The 20754-nt window shown below is 34.2% G+C and overlaps 1 protein-coding gene across 6 annotated transcripts in view; it reads right to left on the reverse strand.

The window, feature by feature from the left end:
- CENPE (centromere protein E) overlaps nt 1–20754 on the reverse strand; it is a 61012-nt gene that overhangs the window by 23111 nt on the left and 17147 nt on the right. For 2 of the 6 annotated variants that reach the window (XM_037167922.2, XM_037167921.2), the window contains exons 14-33: nt 19719–19863; nt 18233–18321; nt 16845–17012; nt 13506–13580; nt 13169–13288; nt 11745–11867; nt 11497–11662; nt 10608–10762; nt 9865–10386; nt 9549–9707; nt 7085–7375; nt 6770–6928; nt 5688–5978; nt 5439–5591; nt 4979–5263; nt 4266–4424; nt 3798–4079; nt 2217–2507; nt 1512–1670; nt 1045–1335 (exon numbers count right to left, since the gene is read on the reverse strand). In XM_037167922.2, the coding sequence (XP_037023817.2) occupies nt 1045–1335; nt 1512–1670; nt 2217–2507; nt 3798–4079; nt 4266–4424; nt 4979–5263; nt 5439–5591; nt 5688–5978; nt 6770–6928; nt 7085–7375; nt 9549–9707; nt 9865–10386; nt 10608–10762; nt 11497–11662; nt 11745–11867; nt 13169–13288; nt 13506–13580; nt 16845–17012; nt 18233–18321; nt 19719–19863 (4083 nt within the window). The remainder of the gene's footprint in view (nt 1–1044; nt 1336–1511; nt 1671–2216; nt 2508–3797; nt 4080–4265; nt 4425–4978; nt 5264–5438; nt 5592–5687; nt 5979–6769; nt 6929–7084; nt 7376–9548; nt 9708–9864; nt 10387–10607; nt 10763–11496; nt 11663–11744; nt 11868–13168; nt 13289–13505; nt 13581–16844; nt 17013–18232; nt 18322–19718; nt 19864–20754) is intronic. The other 4 variants (XM_037167925.2, XM_037167924.2, XM_037167923.2 and 1 more) reach the window with 3 other exon arrangements.

Below are 20754 nucleotides of genomic sequence, written 5' to 3' on the forward strand. Positions count from 1 at the left end.
AGTACCTAAAAGAATGAGTAATTGTTCAATAAAATAATTTTTAAAAAATACTTTACTAATTTATCTTTAGAGGGGAAGGGAAGGAGAGAGGGAGAGAAATATCAATGTACGGTTGCCTCTCATGCATCCTCTGCTAGGAACTGGCCTGCAACCCAGGCATGTGCCCGGACTGGGAATCGAACCGCGATCGTCTGGTTCGCAGGCCCGCACTCAATCCACTGAGCTACACCAGCCAGGGCTCAATAAAATATTTTTTGAGTGATTTAAATTTCTTTGTAAATTTAGTTAGGTCAAGTCAACATAAAAATGACTCCCAAGTGTCTAATATTTCTATTGAGATTACAAATGATGTTATTTTCCACTTTATTCTTTATTATTGAAATATGAGAATAAAAAAGATCTTTTGTAGATTTCATACAATTTCTTGACTGGTTTTTTAGATATTCAAATTAAACCGTATACTAGAACAACATCCTGTTTTTGTATTTATCTTGCCTTTTTCCTTCTAACTCCATTAACAGGAGCCCATGTCTAACACTCTGTCATGTAGAGGCAGTGAAATGGGATATTTCACATTTTACAGATCAAATCCTTCAAATATTTCTCCATTGAGAATAATACTATTTCTTGCTTTTAAATCCGTTTAAAAAACATTTTGGTTTTTTTAAAAGAAAATTGTATTTCCTATTTGTGTAAAAAATTATGTAGGTTTCTCTGTTATACTTTATTGTCGGTAGATATTTGCAAAAAAACAACAAACCACTGTCACCATTTTAAAAAAATGAACAAAAAAGAAAAAAAGAGAATGAACTCATGGATATGGACAACAGTGTGGTGATTGCAGGGGTGAGGGGGTGGAGGTAGAAGAGGGTATGGGGGGATACATGGTCATGGAAATAAAAACTAAAAACTAAAAACTAAAAACTAAAAAAAAAAAAAACAAAAAAAACCAAAACCAACCCCCCCCCAAAAAAACCCCAACAAAACCCCCCAAAGCTTGATTTTTACAAATAGTTACTAGATAGGGGAAGATTCTGAACTCACTCTAGCTATCGTTTTTCTTAAGGTTTCTCTGAATTGGTCTCTTTCCATTTTGAGAGACTCTTTTATTTTTCTTAGCTCATCTCTTTCCTTAGCTACAATTCTTATTTCTTCAAGGCTTTCATGAAGTTTCTTAGTCATGTATGAGTTATCCATTTCCACATTTTGTACAGATAAAATTTGAGCCTCAAATTGCTTCTTCACTCGTTCCATTTCATTCATTTTTTTATGAGTTTTATTGATAACTTCTTTCATTTTGAGAAGCTGAAGCTCTTTTTTCTGAAGCTCTTGGATCTTGAGATAATTATAAAACAAATTAGAAAACAAACAGAGCTCCTTCAAGGAAGTTAATTAGTGTCTATTTATTGTATATATGTACATATATATTCTATGTCTACATATCTTTATCTATATCCTCTCTTATTTCACAAATAATTTTGGACATTCCCAAAGAACAAAACAACACATACCTTTTTCTGTAAATCATCTTCTGATTTATTTAAATCCTTTTTCATATTTGAAATCTGAGTTGTTTTCTCTGAAACTGTTTCTTTAAATTTATCAATAGTTTCTTGGTGCTCTTTCAAATGCATACGAGCAATTTTTAGTTCCTGTTGTGTTTCCAGATCCTTTATTATTAGAAATTGAGAAATGATAATATAAAGAAACACTGTCCTTATCATGAGCTAGTTAAACAAAATCTTAAAAAATGCACACTTATAGTTAAAACAACCACCATTCCACCACTAAATCAGAACAGTGCAGGAGGCTATAAAAAGTTCCCTCGCTGAGCCAAACCAACCCCCGTCCTGCTGCCTTTGAACACTGCCATTTACTTTTCACCTTTCATACCACGTGGACATCTTTCTCAATCAATATCCCACGCCTCATTCTCACATATAGTATTCGAGTGTTCAGAGGAGCCAGTGCTTTCTTGGTGGACAGTGGAAACACTATGTCTACCCAAATGTGTGAATATACTGGTGGGGTAAATTTGTAGACGTGAAACTGCTATAGTAAATGTACATGCTGATGCACTGTTAATAAGATGTGTCAAACTATCTTCTTAAAAGGTTACATACATTTACATTTCAACAACAGTATCATTTATTTTCAAAGAAGGAAGCCTCTTGTATTAAAAACATGTTTACTGGATAGAAAGAAGAACAACTTACTCTAGCTATGGTTTCTTGCAGGTCTGCCTTGAGTTGGTCTCTTTCCAGTTTGAGACTCTCTTCTACTCTTCTTAGATTATCTCTTTCTTTCATTATGGATTTCATTTCCTCCAGGTTTTCGTGAAATTTCTGAGCCAAATTTAAATTCTCCATTTCTATTTTATCCAGAGTTAAACTTTGGGCTTTTATTTGTTTCTTTAATTCCTCCATTTCAGATACTTTTTTCTGTGTTTCACTGACCTCTTCTTTTAACTTCAAGAACTGATGTTCATTTGCCTTAAGTTCTTGGATCTTAGGTCAATCATAAAATAACATGTTAGGACACAGATGGTTGTTAAGGGAAGGATAAAGAATAGTTTCTAAATTGGTTAAGAATAGTTTTTCCATGTCACTCTTACGAATACTCTGCAAAGTTCCACACAGAAATTATTTTCTTTTGAGTTATAATATACATAAGTGCTCTGAAGTATACAGCTCAATTATTCTTCACATATGTATACATCTATGTACTTACAACCCCAATTAAAATATACGCCCTTTCTAACACCCTATAAAGTGCACATTTCTTATGCTACACTCATTATCTGACTTTTCTCATCCTAGATGAGTTTTGCCTGCTTTTGATCGTATAAATCACAACGTAGTTTATCCATTCTCCTGTTGGTAGGCATTTGAGTTGTTTTCAGTTTTTCTCTATTATGACCAGTGGTGTTACGAACATTCTTTTACATATCATTCTGTTGAAGTATTCGCTCTCTGCCCTTAGGTACATACCCAAGAAGCAGCTGTACTGAGCCACAAGCAGGTGAATGTTTAGAGTTAGTTAAAAACTGCCAAGCTGTTTTCCAGCTAAACCATTTTACATCCCTAATGGATAAAGAAAACAGATATCTAATCAAAGCCCTCCCTGTCCAACCCCACCTTTTCTTATAACAGTGTTTAAACTTTCTAAGCCCTTGTAACAGTGTTTAACTTTCTGTTATGTGCTTGTTAGATACTTCATCTGTCTTCTCCGAAATAACCCTTCTGGTCATCAGTTTCCCAGTGCTCCTCCAGATGCCTGTGAGCAGCTCCTAGCTCCTCTTTTCCCAGATTCTTTATCTTTAGAGAAATTTTAAGAACAGTGACTTACCTTAATGTTAACTAGTATTTTTCAATGACAGTGATACATTTTCTTAGTAAAAAATAATAAAACTATTACTTCTTAGTCTATACTTTCATTGCTAGAAAGTTATATGCTTTTCCCCGTCCTGTCTTCTCCCCGCCACGACCTTCCCCTTCTCCTCCTTTCCAGAGGCAAAGACATACACATACAATTTGATTTTACAGCTCGCTTTTCCCACCAAGAGTCATTTTGAGTTCCAAATTAGGACACCTGAGTCTATTTCATTTCTTTTTTTTTTACCCTAGTATTCTGACATATTGCTTATCTTTACCCAGTTTCCTTCTGATGGACACTTAGGCTGTTTCCCAATTTTTATTACAAATTGTTACAATGAACAGCTGTGGTTTACACGTGTGTTTGTATCAAAGGGTTCGCTGCTGTCAGAAAAACACAGAAGAAGCAGGAGCGTGACTTACCTTAGCTTCTGCTTCTCGGAGGCTTTCTCTGAGCTGGTCTCCCTCCATTCTGAGGGTCCCTTCCATTCGTCTTAGGCTATCTCTTTCCTCCGTGACGCATCTTACTTCTTCGAGGTTTTCATGAAGCTGCTTAGTCAACCTTAACTTCTCTGTTTCAGTACTTTCCAAGAGTGAATGCTGGGCCTCCAATTGCTTCTTCAGTTGCTCTGTTTGATACATATTTTCCCTGAGATCATTTTTTACCTTCAGAAGTTGATGTTCTTTCTCCTGAAGTTCTTGGCTCTTGAAATAATCATACAAGAGATTAAAATATGAACAGATATTGATAAAAAGCTAAACAACAGTTTCTAAATTATGTACACAAATCTCTACCTATCCTCAATATTAGGCTAATTCATATCCTGCCTGCTTCATCACACACAAGTCTTGATTCACACTGTTACTTAGGTAACAACTTAAAAGAAATACCTGTGCTTTTAAGGCACTATTTTTGTTTTCGAAGTCCTTTTGCATATTTGATATTTCATCTGTCTTCTCAGAAATAATCCTTCTGAGTTCATCGATAGTTTCCTGGTGCTCCTTCAGATATATGTTAGCAATCTTTAATTCCTCTTGTTTTTCGAGGTCCTTTGTTATTAGAGAAAGAAAAATAATATGTTCAGAGTAACACAATTCAAACTATATGTAGAAAAGCACAGGTAAGCAGTAAAAATTCCCCTCCTAGTGCTCATCCTCTAAGTGACTTTCAGATGTTAACACACGCCAGACACACCCTCCCACTTCCCTATTAGGATGCGCCCAAATCAGCACCACGGCTCCACTTCGCTCCTCCCCCGTGGCCTGGTGTTGCACTCGTTTAACCAGTACCCTACTAGTAACGGGCAGTTAGAACTTTCCTGATTTTCTTTTTGTTTATTTTGTTATCGCAACTTACTGCAATGACTATTCTACAAATATCTTTGCACAAGTGTGCTAACGTATGCAGGATAGCCACAGCTGAACTTTTTGGATCAGTGAATAAACCTATTAAAATATTTGGAAGATATTATCAAACACACCCCCCTTTCCCCCTTCAACCTTCCCCAGCATTGGACTTATTTCACATTCCTGACAAAACCTATCGCCCATGGTTCTTTTGGGACACAATGTCATATTAACAAGGGGGAAAGAAGGTCACTCACTCGAACTACAGTTTCTCTTAGGTTTTCCTTGAGCTGATCTCTCTCTACTTTGAGAGTCTCCTCCACACTCCTAAGGTCATCTCTTTCTTTCGTAACAGATTGTATTTCTTCAAGGTTGTCCTGGAGTCTCTTAGTTAACCTTACGTTCTCCATTTCTAGGTTTTCCAGAGTTGACTTTTGGGTGTCAAGTTGCTTCTTCAAATATTCTATTTCACACATTTCCTGAGTCTCATTTACAGCTTTCATTTCAAGAATTTGATGCTCTTTTTCCTGAAATTCTTGAATCTGAAAAAAATCACAAAACAAGTTGGGACAAAGCAGAGTTTTTAGGAAAAAGGAGATTTGTTCCTAAATTAAATGAATCATGTTTCCATTTAGTATAATGTATGTATTATTTTCTTCCACAGGGATATGAGGAACATAAGAATCAGATGTCATTTTCCAACTCAAAAAGACCTACCTTTCCCCATAATTCATTATCTGAATTTTCTAAATCTCTCTGAATATTTGCTCCTTGATCTGTCTTCTCTGATATATCCCTTGTATTAATAGTTTCTTGGTACTCCTTCAGAACAGTATAAGTACTTTTTAGTTCCTCTTTGATTTTCTCTGCCTTTATGATTGAAGCAAAATAATAAAACAACAGTGAGCATCATCATTATCACACTATTTCTGTACGTGAAAAAAACATCAGAAGAGGGAAACTTACTTCAGCTACAATTTCTTTATTATCTTCTTTGAGTTGGTCTCTTTCCATTTGAAGGGTCTCTTGCATCCTTTTCAGTTCATCTCTTTCTTTAATTATAAGTTTTATTTCTTCCTGACTTTCCTTAAGTCTCTCAATTAACTTGAGCCTCTCACTTTCCATGCTTTCTAGTGAAAAATCTTTGGCTTTGAGTTGCTCCTTTAATTGTGCCAGTTCGCTCATTTTTTCCTGAGTCTCACTGATTTCTTCTTTGAGGCAAATAAATTGTTCTTGTTTCTCATGAAGCTCTTGCATCTTAAAATAATAAGAGCCAAAAATTACATATAATATTAATAAGATGTGTTTATATGTATATATATATATATACATGTGCATATATATGAGGGGAGACCAAAAGAAACCCCCAGAACTTATCTATAAAAAACTGTGTATTCTTACAAGTTTAATTTTCAGTCACCTTAAAAAAGCATTTCCCATTTGATGCAACACACCTATGGAGACATTTTTTTCCATTGTTCAAAATAGTTTTTGAACTTATTGATTTTGATGCGTTTTAGTGCTTCTGCTGTTTTTTGTTTTACCTCTTCCATGGAAGCAAAGTGTTTCCGTTTGAGGATTTTTTCATCCAGGACAACAACAAAAAAACTACCTGGGGTAGGATCAGGTGCATAGGGAGGGAAGGCACGGGGGTCATGCTGTTTTTGGTTACAAACTGCTGAACGCTCAGCACAGTGTGGGCAGGTGCACTCATGAATCACCCATTATGAAACGGGCAAATGCAAATCAAGAGTCTTCCAAAAATATTCACTGAAGCTGAATGCAGCCTCTCACAACAATGCCGGCTGTATACCCACACAGATGGGTTTCCAGAACACTCATCTAGCAGGGATAGCCTGTACTACAAGGGGCCCGCTCTCCAAAAGGTAATTCTGGTTCTGTGTGTGTGTGTATATACACACACATATACATACATATGGCAGTATGCTATGCCCCTCAAATTATTTCACAAACAGTAAGTAGTCTCAGTAATTCAGTTAGCTACCTCCATGAGGTTTCCCCCCGCTGTTCCTTTACCCCCGATTCACCTTTTTCTGTGATTCATCATTGGTTGTTTCTAATTCCTTCTGGAAGCTTGACAGTTCAGTTTCCCTCTCTGAAAGATTCACTCTCAGTTTATCAATAGTTTCCTCCTGTTCTGCCAGGTGACGATGGGCAACTTTAAGCTCCTCTTCGGTTTCTAGGTGCTTTATTAAATAGAAGAAATTGTAAGAACTTTAGAGAAAAATGGTAACCACTACGTTCTAGTTCCTTCTCCCAAAGGCTTAGTTTCTACAAAAATTTTTGCTTACAAAATACTTAAAAGAAAACCACACATATGTAGGGAAGAGAATGCAACCTACCTTAGCTATAATTTCTTCCATGTTTTCTTGGAGTTGGCCGTTTTTAGACTGAAGGACCTCCTGCAGCCTCTGCAGGTCATCTCGCTCCTTAGCTATAGATTCCATTTCTTCGTGACTTTCCTGAAGTCTCTCGGACAACTCATGCTTTTCCATTTCTAATCTTAGCAGAGCCGACTCTTTAGTTTTCAGTTGCTCCTTCAATTGCTCCATCTCACTGATTATTTTCTTAGTCTCATTGGTTTTTTCCTTCTCATTAAAGGTCTGTTCTTGTATGTCTTGAGCTTCTTGGATCTTAAGACAATCATAAAACAATACAGTTGATATCCAAAAATACTCTATTTTATTTTAGGGGAAAAGATATGAGGATACTTTCTAAAACAACTAAGCCAGGATTTAATGGTACATTTACAGAGCAATCTTCTCACTTCCCCATTCTTCCATTTTTCAGGTATTTAGCACTTATTTATGGAGGGCTCACTGCGATGTCAGTGTGCTATTATAGGCTGGAGATAAAACAGGAAATGAGACCTACAGAATCTCTGCTGTTTTGAGACACTTTAGGGGGCAAGTAGACATTATGCCTAATCTTACCAAACTGATTTCTCCTAAGGGATTAGTGGAAAAGCTAAACCACAGTGGGTGTTTTGGAGGTGTGGTGTGGTGTGGTAAAACTGGTAATACTATAGGTAGGCAGACCAGAACATCTGAAAGCCATGAAATGGGGAAGAGCAACAGAGTAGAGTTGCTGGAGCACAAAGAACAGGAGGAAGAGAGAACTGAAATAACACTAGTACCAGCAGGGTCTGGGATCCGGGGCCTCCTAGGCCTTGGAAAGGATTCTAGTCTTTATGTCAAGAGTAACAATTCACTATTAAAGTGTTTAAGAAGAAAATATCGCCTGGGCTTAGAATGAAAGATAAATCAGAGAAGTGTAAGAAGTAAAGTAGGGAGGCTACTGCAGACAGCCAGAGAAAAAGAGAAACAGTGGCCTGGGTTACGTTGCTAGCAAAGCACAGAGAAAGTGGGAGGATTTCACACACTCACCTCGAAATCCACAAGGTTTGGTGTGTGGATTACAGAGTGGGCGGAGGAGCCATGGGAGTGAGATGACCCCCAGGTTTCTGACTGAATCAGTGAGGAAGATAGTAGTGCCTTAGGAGATGCTGAAGGAATAGATTTAAAGAAGGAAAAGAAATAGTATTTTGGCTTCATCCTTTCCTATAAAATGGCATTGCTTTTTCTATTATTAATAAAAATAAATTTTCTTAAATTTTGAACATTTAAGAAAATATTCAAAACTGTTTGTTTCAATAGTTAGTATTTATGAACAATTTTTAGTTGTTTCCAATTACTTCATTATGGACTGAGTTTTGTGCTAAAATTTGTTGACGCCCTAACCCCCCGGAAGGTAACTGCGGAAGGTACGGCACTTAAAGGAGGTAATTAGGTTAAATGAGGTCATAAGGGTGGGACCGTTATCCACCGGGACTGGTATATTTTAAGAGGCAGAGATATCAGATACTTTCTCGGCTCTAGTGCACTGAAGAAAGATCAGGAGAAGATGCAGAAAAAAGGCACCATCTGCAATCCAGAACAAGAGGCCACTCGAAAAACAGAATTTTCAGGTAACTTAACCTTGGACTTCTAGATTCCATGAGTAGGAGAAGATAAATTTCTGTTGTTTTAGCCACCCAGTCTACGTTTTGTTATGGCAGCCCTAGCACACTATAATGTACTACCCGCCTTTATTTTTTTATCCCTGCCTGAGGACATACTCACTGATTTTTAGAGAAAGAGGAAGGGGGTGGGGGGGGAGAGAGAGAGAGAAACATCAATGTAAGAGAGAAACATTATGGGCTGCCTCCTGCATGCATCCAGCCAGGGACTGAACTCGCACCCAGGGCACACGCTCAGACTGGGAATTGAAGCTATGACCTTTAGGTTTGAGGGATGCCCAACAAATTTAGCCACACTGGCCAGGGCATACCTCCCTTAAAAAGAAAAAATCAGCATTAGCATTTTAGCCTTTCTTGTATATAAATTAAATAACTAGTAAAGTACTTATTCTCCTACACTCCAAGAAAAAAAATGAACCATACTACCTAGAATAAATTAAGGTGAGATTTAAGCACTCAGTAGTAAAATTATGGCTGAAGACCTAGAAATAGACAAAAATATGATACATACATCGATTTTACAGTAAACTCTGGACAAGTTTAGTACATAAAGTCTGACATAAACATTTTAGCTATAATTGTTTTTGCCTTTCCATTTTCGAATTGATTGTAAGCAGTTATATTTCAAGTTACTCGAAGATATCAGTGTGAAGCTTATGAATTATTGTTAGTTATTCCCACTGTGAGTGATAAATAAGACTGGAATTACCATCATGAACTTAAGTGTTTGAGGGTAAGAAGAAAGCTCATACATAAATATATTAAAACTTTGAACAGAAACTCTTTACCTCTTCCTGAAATTCATCCTTAGTTTTTTCTGTGTTTTCCTCTATATGTGAATTCTTGGAGCTTTCCTCAGAAATTTTCATTTTTAGTGTGTTAATAGTTTCTTGGTGCTGCTTCAAAGACTCAAGAGCATTTCGTAACTGTTCTTGGGTGTCTATGTTCTTTGTCAAAGAAATAAGAAACCGTTTCCATTAGAATAAGGTGAAACAGTGAAAATAATTTTGTAGTTTCTACTTGATAATAAATAATAAACAATGACTCCTGTAATGTTTTTAAAGAGGCCCTGAGTTTTCAACATTTAATCTGTCAAAAGCTTACCATGTGCACAGTATCTTCAATGTCGCTTCTGAGTTGGTCTCTCTCAATTTGCAGGCTCTCTTGGACTTGTCTGAAGGCATCTCTTTCTAGGGTTAAGGCTCGTACTTCTTCTAAGGTTTGCTGAAGCTTCTCAGTAATCAGTGTTTTCTCCCTTTCTACAGTTTGCAGACTAGAGTCTCTACTTGCTAATTGTTCCTTCAGCTCTTCTACTTCATTTAACTCTTGACTCCGCTGAAGTTCTTGGGTTCTGTGTTTAGTGAGATTTTCTATTTCCTGATTTATTCTTGCATTCTCTTCTAGGGCCATGTTATACTTTTGTTCAAACTCAATATGACAATTTTTAAAATCTTGGAATTCTTGATCCATCTTTTTATAATTCAACTGGGTAGATGCTAGGTCACCTTTAGTTTTCGTTATTTCTTCAAGTAAATCTTGAATTCTACTCTCTTTATGAGTTAATTCAGAAAATAATTTATCCTTTTCTGATGTCATGAGATATAGCTCTTCAGATTTATCATTGACCTATGGGGGAAAAAAAGGAATACTTAGGTATGTTAACAATGCATGACGTAATGAAGCAGTTTCAGAAAAAAACTTTTTCTGCAAAATGAGGCATTTAAATTAAGTGAAGATTTGACTGAGAAACTGCAAAATTTTAATTATCACATCCCTTTAACAGCAAGTATATTGTCTGGTTTAATTTTACCCTCAAAATAAGAGTTATTTGCTTTAAAATGTTTTACCTTTTTCCTTAGCATTTCTACTTCTGAGGGTAAAGATGTCAATTCTGAGAGCAAATTAACTTTTTTATGCAAGGCTTCATTTACTTCAACTTCTTTCTTCAGTTCTTTCTGGAGATCTGTAACTTTTCTTTCCAATTCCAAGTTACAGAGCAAATCTAGGAAATTATTGGTAAATTAAATAAAGAGTCTGCAGTTACTGGGTCCACTTAAACTATATAGTTAATTTTTTAATCAGATTATATAAATTTATTTTAAAAAGAACCAATGTTGACAAACAGCTAATCTAATTATTAATATGTAGTTTTTAAAAAATGTAAGTTATGGGTGTACATTATAACACTTGTAAGCACTACAAAGTGACTGTTCCCCTAGTCTATCTACCACCATAGATGTGTGTTTCTTTTTTTAAAAGATTTTATTTTTATTTTTTTCTTTTTAGAGAGAGGGGATGGAAGGGAGAATGAGAGGAAGAGAAATATCAATATGTGGTTGCCTCTCACGTGGCCCCCATTAGAGACCTGGCCCGCAACCTAGGCATGTGCCCTGACTGAGAATCGAACTGGTGACACTTTGGTTCACAGCCCAAGCTCAATCCACTGAGCTACACCAGCCAGGGCTTTACCACAGATGCTAACCATAGTTCCTGAATTACCGTTTTCTCAAGATCAGGTCCAATTTATCTGAGCAGTAATTTTTAACCTTTATGATTTGAAGTCCATGGAAACATTTGTACATACTGATACAAATAATATGTGAAAGTTAATATTAAGTTATTTAAAAGCCAGAGAACAATGGCTTTTTAATCACTGGAATATAATTGCAAAATCCTTTGGATACATTTTTACAGAAAGTCAGATTTGCAAAAAGGTAGTCTGAAATTACAAAATACCTTTTGGAACTTTGCCATCTATAAGGGAGGTGAGTCTTGTTATTTCATTAAAAGAAGATTGTAATTCTTTCTCCAGATCAATTTGTATTTTCTTTTTTGCCTCCAACCGGCTTTGATGTAACTGATTATCATTTTCCATTTGTTTGCATATACTTTCAAGTTCTTTCTATTGAGAGAAATATTGCAAGTTCATAAAAATATACTTATCATTACAAATATTTATTATAAATACTGCAAAAACCACCTACCATTTTCTCTTTCAACTCCAGATTTTCACTCCTAAGGAAGGCTGATTCTCTCTTCGCATCTAGGGCTACAGTTTCAGCATCGAGCAGAGTCTGTTTTTTTTGTTTTAGGTCTTCAGTGTCTTCCTAAACACACGACAAGAGGAGTTAGTGGAATCTAACTTTCTCAGAGTTAGAAAACATACACACACAGCTAGCATGCTAAAGTTCCCTATGCATTTTTATTTTAAGTTTTCTCTCCAAAACATGACAGGCAAGTAGTTAATAATTAAAATTAAGGATATTAATTCCTAAGTATAAAAGAAAAACAATTCAATACGGAAATAAAGAAAAAAATATAAGCAGGTAATCCAGTGAACAGAAAATGCAAATACCTATAAGTACTTGAAAAAAAATCAGAAGTCCCATTGTAGCGAGAAGGGGCAGTTAACATGACTTTAGCTTACCTAAATTCAACCATATGTCCTTAGCAAAATATTAATGCATAAATGAATGCATGCATGCGTGAATGAATGAATGAATGAAATGAATAAAACATAAAAGATAAAAAATTTTTAAACAGTGAAGAATTTTGCTTGCTACTATTAATCCTACTCTCCAAGATTATATAAAAGCACCTTTTTTTTTTTTATCCATGGCCTCAGAACAGTGAGAATACTTTTAAAAAGAATCAATTTGTCACTACCAGAAGGAACAAAAAAGTACTAACAGAAGGTAACAAAAGAGTACTCTGAAAAACTCAAGCAAAAACAAAAAAATAGAAAGTAATATTTAAAAAATTCAGGTTAGAAACTGTTACCTTTTAAAAAAGAGATGCTAAAAACTAGAATTTAAATGATACTTTCTTGAAAAAATTTCACCATGAAATTCAATTTACTTAATGCCACAATCTTATACTAACTAAAGTCATCTAGAACAGTTTCAGAAAAATACTCAAACTTAAAAAGTTACTTAAATAATAATGAGAATGTGTTCCTATCAGTAAAAGGAAATTAAGGACATTAATGAAAACATGCTTAATTACATGTTTTATGGTTCCAGATACTTAACAAGAACATAAATGCTCACCTGAGGATATTGACTATGCATTTCTGCCTGCATTTATATAAAAGATATTGAAAATTTTAAAACATTTTTTAATTACTAATTTGAATGGAAGCTCTTCACTAACTTACTTGCATTCATTCAAAGGATGGCATCCTCAACTCCCTATGAATGGGTCTTTATCAGTAAAAATGATAATGTTCCTAATTCAGTCTCATTCTGACAGGGTTAATGACAAGATTAAATAAAATACTATACCTAAAACAATTAAGACAATGCCTGACACACAGTTGGCTCAATATAAGCATTTGCTATGATGATAATAATGATGGTATACTATAAATATTAATATGATCGCACAACAAAATAATCCTGATTTTTACCAATGAGTATGACAAGTCCATTTTCATACTTTCTGACTTCTGAGAGTCGATGTATTCCTGTAGCTTCTTAATCTGGTCTTCCTTTTCCTTAAGCAGATCTACTTTTGAATTTAGTTCATTCTAAAAAAATTAAAAGAGAGTAAAACAATTTATTGTATTTGAATTCTAAGAGATTAAAAAGAACTTATATTTAATGGTTTAAACTGCTAGATAGTAAAACTCAAAAAGCTGATATTTAAAAAATATAATTTTATTTCCTGAAATCATGTTCAGTTACGTATGATTTGTTTTATACTTTTAGTTCCTTATCAGTAGAAATACCAACATAAATGCTCACCTCAAGATCTTGATTATAAACTTCTGCATGCTTAACTAAATTCTTTAAGTTCGAAATTTCATGAATTAGTTGCATCTGTAAGAGCATGTGAATAGGCAACAGAGCAAACCAATAGTTAATAAAGCAAAAAAAAAAAAAGTATTGAATTACTACTTCAGAATCACCAAACACAGTAAGGAAGGGACTGAGAGATCAGTTATTTAAGCTACTGTCAACAGAACACCTCATTATTTAAAAGTATAAAACAAAACAAAAAACCCAAAACCCAAATCAAACACCAAGCCCAATCAACCAAACAAAAAAATATGAAAGTCCCACATGAAAATCCCAGGATGCCGGCAAACAAGAGACTTTAGCATGACCCAAATGAGAGATCTGTCATCTGTTAATAAAGGCACAATAACTTCAAAAGCAAATTAGCATGCACCACTTGGAGGAGATAAAGTAGTAGTCAAACTTTAAAAATATATACTTCTAATAGACCTCTGTTTTGGATAAGTACAAAAAGGTATTTATTCTAAAATATTTTTTTCTTCCCATAAATTATACTTGGCTTTATACTGGCATAGTTTTTAGTGAGTTGTGATTTAGAATTTAGGTTTGGGTTAGAGTTGCTTCATGGTACTTTTACAATATTACTGTTCACCAAAGCTACAGAGATATAAATGGGATTACCGACTATTACCTTGTTAGTTTATTCTAGAGGAAATACTGTAAAGTTAATGCTTTTGCTTTATATTTTTCAGCTGTCTAAAGTATAAATGCAAATTCCAATAGAATGTTAGGGACTTATAAAAATAGCACCTTATTTAAAAGAAATATTATCATTGTTTTGTGTAATCAATAATAATTAAGAAAATATTTTAAATTCTTTTTTTCATACTTAAGTCAATTCAGACTGGCCCCATTTCAAGTGCTCAAGTGCCATATGTAATTAGTGGGTACCCTCGTGTTCAGCAAAATTTTAGACATTTGTATTGGTTATAATTTAAATTTGGTCTTTTACTTTTTCTTCTGTTTTTAAATTTTGTGCAAGAAAATCACATCTACTGATAAGAAACTAAATAATCAATCTTAATTTTTAAAAGCATTCAGAAAGAAAAATTCTCCCACTTTTATCTGAAGTGGCACTTCATTTTAAGTATTGGAAACAGGAAAAGATTAAGTGATTTTTGTAATGATCTGAATGTCACTGGTAAATGATATATTGTTTAAGATGCTGAGCACGAAGACAAAATGTACAATATGATCAAAAGTTAATCCATTGCTACATAGAAAACAACTATAGATTTCAACTATAATTTGCTGCAAATAAAATGAAATTTAAGTTCTTAAGACAAAAATCTCCAAGCTGTGAAAATCATAAGATTAAACAGATCAAGTTAAAATAGGTAGAGGATTGAAATTTCTCTTGTTCTCTGAGCATGATGATATTTGTCCTGGTTTATTTTTCCTGCTGCAACATAGGATATTTACATTATTCCTACTTGAAAATTACCCACAACTTTGGTGATTTTTCATGAAACCCTAAGACAAACCAGGGTCTGTACCCTAAGGCCATCAGTGACTGTCACTCCTTTTTTTGTTCAACTTTGCCCCAAACGCACATTTTGGAACATATTTTATGGTACACACATAACATTATTATGCACGTAGACTTATGGTTTTGGTATAACATGGAAAGGATATTGTAAAATGGACTTTGACAAGAGTTAGTTTTTATTACTTAATCTTTTAGGTTACCTTACAGAGCTGAGAATTTCAGTTTGTGTTCAAGTAAAACTAAAGAGAATGGTATTATTTTCCCCCTAGATAGTGGTTAAAAGAGAAAAAAATCAAGATGTGAATTTTAAGTCATAGATTCTGTGTTATTTTGAGATCTTTTTGTGTGTGATTCAATTCAGTGAGCTTCAGTTTTTTATTAATTGCATATATAAATGGTATATGAAGAAATTAGAGAAATTATTGCTACATGTCCCAAGTTAATTCTGTCATATTATTTATAACAAAAAATATATACAAAATTAGATGAAAATTTGGAGTTAGAAAGGACCTTAGCAAGCCCCTGAACTATCCCTAAGGATGGAGATATACATGAAGTAAGCCCTGTGAGATTCAGTGACTTGTTCAAGACCATGCCAATAATATTCACCAGGTCTGAATCTGTGAGCTGGTCAGTAGCAAAACAGATTTAAATTCAGGTAGTCTGGCTCTTAACCATGACACTAGACCATCTCCTCTCAATGAAACAGGTTTCATTGATTGAAGCCTAGTATTCTTTTCATGATAGTTTACATTTTGTTAATATGCAAATTTTAAAACAAGTTAACCGAAACTCTAGGGAACTTATTGACTCTTACCTCCCTGGATAAAATGCCTGTGAAATATAGGAGTAACTTTAATTTGTAGGTAGAATAGGAATAATAGTTTTGGCACAGAAGCCTTTTTTCCCTCTAAAAAGGTAAAGAGGGTGAGACAATAAACAATGATATTGAGGAAAAATAACTGTGTCCCTTTGGGATTATCTATATAAAAACCAGAGAAGTAGCTGCAAATGAATGCATATTTTAATGAACTACACCAAAACACTGACTCTTATTTTGTCAGGGGATTCACAGATCACTTCACAAGTATAATACCAGCTATGAATTCTTGTTCCAGAAAAATAAATTCACATTAAAAAATTCTGCAAAAGAATTCATAGTGTCTGTGAACTCAAAGTAAGGACTCTCTGCATTAAGAAATTTCTTGAATCTTTAGGAACATTTAAGTCTCCAAAGTTTCATGGTTTCTGAGTTAGGCAGGTTCTCTTAACATGAGCCAAATATTATACATTAAGAAAATATAAATGATCTGTTTCATTTCTAAAAATTCCATTAAAACTATTTAGTATTAGTTATACTGATTTTTATAACTCTTATATGAAAAAAGAAACGTGGAAAATTAGCTTCCCCAGCTACTCTAATAATGTTCTAACTATTGATTTAGTAATATGCTTTCTGAAGAAAACAAATCCCATTAATATGTAGTGTACATGCATAAAACATACAGCTTGATATTAAAATTTCTCCAATGCAAATCCATTAATAGGAAGATTTGCTAAACTTTCACAAAGATGTTTTGAATTCCTTCTTATTGTGTATAAGCACAAGTGAGACAAATATGATTCAGTTATTTTAAAAACAGTATAAATGAATTATTTTTTAGATTCTCTAAATTGTGTATGCATGTGGAAAATGGCTGGACCCTCAAGCTCAACTTTACAAATAAATCTTTAAGAGAATGATACTTCTTTAAAAAGCGTTGTTTTAGTTTAGTTTCATGTTTCCGCATCCTTACCTCTTGATCTTTTTCTGCTTTTCTTTCAAGAGCCTCAAATTCATCCAAATCATTCTTTTCTTTTAATTTCAATTCCATTTCTTCATTTTCTTTTCTTAGTCTTTCATAGTCTAATACTAAATTATCATAATCAGCACGAAGTGAATTCAACTCACTTTCTAAGTTTTCCTATTATAAACAAAACCAGATTTTCAGGTTAGAAAGAATTCAGATCATATGTTTGTTTCCTTAACTAAAATTGGGTTAGTCAATAATTTAACTTTGAATCATTTGGTAGTTTAGGCTATTCTCCTTTTTAATATCATCCTAACAGTTTGGCTTGATCCACAGTAAAATAAAGGGTTTGCATTTTTGTAAACTAGCTAACTTAAAATTAGAAGACTATTTTGAAAGGGGCAGAATTTTAAAAAAAATCATGTAAACAAATGCTTTGCCTGTGCCTGACTGGAAAAGTTTGGTCAGGAGTAGGAGGTAGGGTGAATAATGGGAAGTCCATTTTACCACAGATCCTTAAGATCTTTAGGAATAAAGCTGATGATTTACTTCTCTACATGTCTGATTCCTATTTTATTTTTCAGATGGCTGTGAATTTAGGAAGTGAAACGGAGGTATTAACTATTGATCTCTAAAACTCTAATTGTTGCTAGGTTTTACCATACTCAACAGAGAAAACAAAAACTAACATCACCAAGGATTTTACAAAAAAACAAATTTCTGAAGTATACTTTAAGGACATAAAAGCACTTTACCAATACTACTTAACTAATTATAATAACTAATTATGACTAAATTATAGTACTTAGCTAATAATAATTCCCAAGAATGGCTGCAATTTTATTCTAAAATTGAAATGAAACTTTAAAAAAATTACACACACAGTACTAAAAATATTTCTTTGAACATTAACAGTCTTGAAAGCTAACATGGAATCTAAATTTACTAAGGTATTCACCATAGGAGTTTTTATTTCTAAAGTTGTGATAAGCCCCTATATTACATTTACTTTCATTTTTCATTATTATTTGGCAATATTACCTCTCCCTGATATATCCTATACCTGAAAATTTTGACACTTTTAATATCCATTCTTTTTCACCCTCAGGGGATTTTCCAAGGCAAAAAAGAAAAAAATGAACCATAGTTATCAAGATCTGCTGGTAATCAACAGGAGCAAAGTTTACCTACTACCATATACATGTTTGATAAGAGTTTTTAGCTTCCCTCCGGGTGGCCATTATCAACTGGGAGTCTAACAAGTGGGGAAGCCTTAATTAGGACCAAAATGGATACTGAAATTAAGTCAGAGCTACAAAAACAGTAAACACCAATAACAAATGAATTTTAAAATGAGTAAAAGAATGATGTTCAGTAAAATACATTTAAGTTACCTGACTTAGCAGCTTTGTCGCTGGATTCCACTCTACGTCAGTTACTATATCCAGGGTGTTACTGAAAACATCAGCCTCTGAGCAGATGGCTATAATTAGGGGGAAAAGAAATTTATCCATAAATATGCCAGTAAGTTTCCAAAAACTAAAAATGAAGATTGTCTTTAAAATTCTAATCAGGTCTTGGCTGGGTAACTCAGTTGGGTGGAGCGTTGTCCCAATACACCAAGGTTGTAGGTTAGATCCCCAGGCAGGGCACGTATAAAAATCAACCAATGAACATATAAACAAGGAGAACAACAAATTCATGCTTCTCCCTCTTTTCCTCTAAAGTCAATAAATAAACATGTTAAAAAATTCTGATCAAATGTAATAAACTCAAATTAGCTAAAACATGTTCACAGTATGACAGCCAAAATATATCAACAGATGAGATCATTTATTATTTTGTGAATTAAGATCATTTAATTAGTGATAATTAATTAATCCTTAATATAGGTAAAAAGAAATTCTGCATTTGAGATTTGATCACTCTAAGTATTTATAGTTTTTAAAATGCCACTAAAAATACTTAAAATGTTAGACACAATTTTGAAAGTTTCTTGTGTCAATTCCACCTTTTCAAGATTAGCAAAGGTTAAGGCAAATGTTCTGTGAACACTAATTTAATTGGATAATGACTAGAACAGGAAAAAAACAATAAAAATATATGTCTTATGTGCTTTAATGACAGTGAAACATTCTTAAAATATCTGGAAAAAGAAAGCTTAAATGTTCACTTTCTTATTTATTTTTATCATCACTTCCATTGTAATCACATCTAAATTACATACATTTTATTGATTTATTTTTGATTTTTTAAACTTTATTTTTATTGTTGACTCTATTACAGGTGCCCCCATTTCCCCCCACTTTGCCTCCCGCCCCCAGCCAACACCACACTGTTGTCTGTGTCTATGGGCTATGCCTGTATTTTCTTTGGCTAATCCTTTCACCTTCTTTTCAGTTCCCCTTCTACCCTTCCCCCTGACAGCTGTCAGTCTGTTCCATGTGTCCATGCCTCTGTTTCTATTTTGTTTGTGTATTGTCTATTTTGTCTGTCAGTGTATTTTGTTCATTAGATGCCACATGTAAATGAGATCATATGGCATAAAATACATACACTTTATTTAAATGTGTTTACACATTTACTGAGTTATAAGTAAAGTCTCCCATTGTAGGGTACATTCATAATTAAAAAGAATAAACTCATGAACATGGACAATGGTGTGCTGATTGCTGGGGGCAGGGCAGTTTGAGGGGAGGTGGAGGAGGGTATAAGATGGGGGATAAATGGTGATGGTTGGTGACCTTCCTTGGGCTGGTGAACACAATACAGTGTAGAGATGATCTGTTGTGGAACGGTGCACCTGAAACCTGTATAATTTTGTTAACCAGTATCACCCCAATAAAATCAATAAAAAGGAAATAAAATAAGAGCACTCACATTCATCAATTTCTCCTACTAAAGTTATAGAAGTCTTAAGGTTTTTTGGTGTATTTGTTGGTATATTAAATTCATTTATATAATTTGAGTCCTTCATTTTGTTAATTTTGCCAGGGCACCAAGTGACTCTTCTTTTTATTTTAGCCTACAGAGGGAAAACATAAAAATTACCTCACTCAGATAATAATAAGGGAACTAGTTCCATTTTTAAACACAATTGGCTGGGTAGAATTGCTATTATTTTCAAATCAGTGTTAAAGCCCAAATTTGATTTCATCAAATCAGCTGAAAGACTGGCTGCCAACATCACCTGGGTCCTTAATGCTGCTGGCCAACAATTTCTTTTCCATTCCGTACAAAGGCTAAACTATTTCAAATACTTAGCATGTCTGCAAATTTGTGTCTCTACCATCTTCTGCCACCATAACAGAAAAAGTAAACCTCCTATTTCACAAAGAAACTGTAAGCCCAAATTTATGGAAGCACTACTTGTACTGATGTCTATCTTGTAATGAACGGGTGTTCCTCCCTTTATCTAAGGCCAGACCCTTCTGCTGTATTTAAGATCCCACCCCTTTGGGACATCTCAACTCTCAACCGACTGCAAAGTGGCTTTCACTCCCAACACATAACACAAATTGCTTTTTCAAATAAATTTCTTAACCAAAAAAAAATTGTCTATACATATCTTATTTAACTTTTTGGCAGAATGTGACACACTGCTTCTCTGAAATAGTCTCTTCTTCTCATTACCACATGCATCCAGTTTCTATAATTCTAGAGCTAACCTGGGCTGCTTTATGGATTCTTCTTTTCTGCCTTTACCTACAAAGTTGTTGTTTCTTCAAGTTTTGTCTTTGGCCATCTGTTCTTTGCATTCTCAATATGCTCCCAAGGCAAGCTCATCCATTCCCAAGACTTTATTTGGATCTGTAGTAGCTAATGCCCAAATGGGTATCTCCATCTCAGGTATTTCACCTTAATTTAGCACATTTTCATTTTTAACTATCTGACACCTTGAACTGGAAATATGCCA

Source organism: Artibeus jamaicensis, unplaced genomic scaffold (genome assembly GCF_021234435.1).
Source record: "Artibeus jamaicensis isolate MK-2021 breed Jamaican fruit bat unplaced genomic scaffold, CSHL_Jam_final contig_452, whole genome shotgun sequence".
Taxonomy (NCBI): Eukaryota; Metazoa; Chordata; class Mammalia; order Chiroptera; family Phyllostomidae; genus Artibeus; species Artibeus jamaicensis.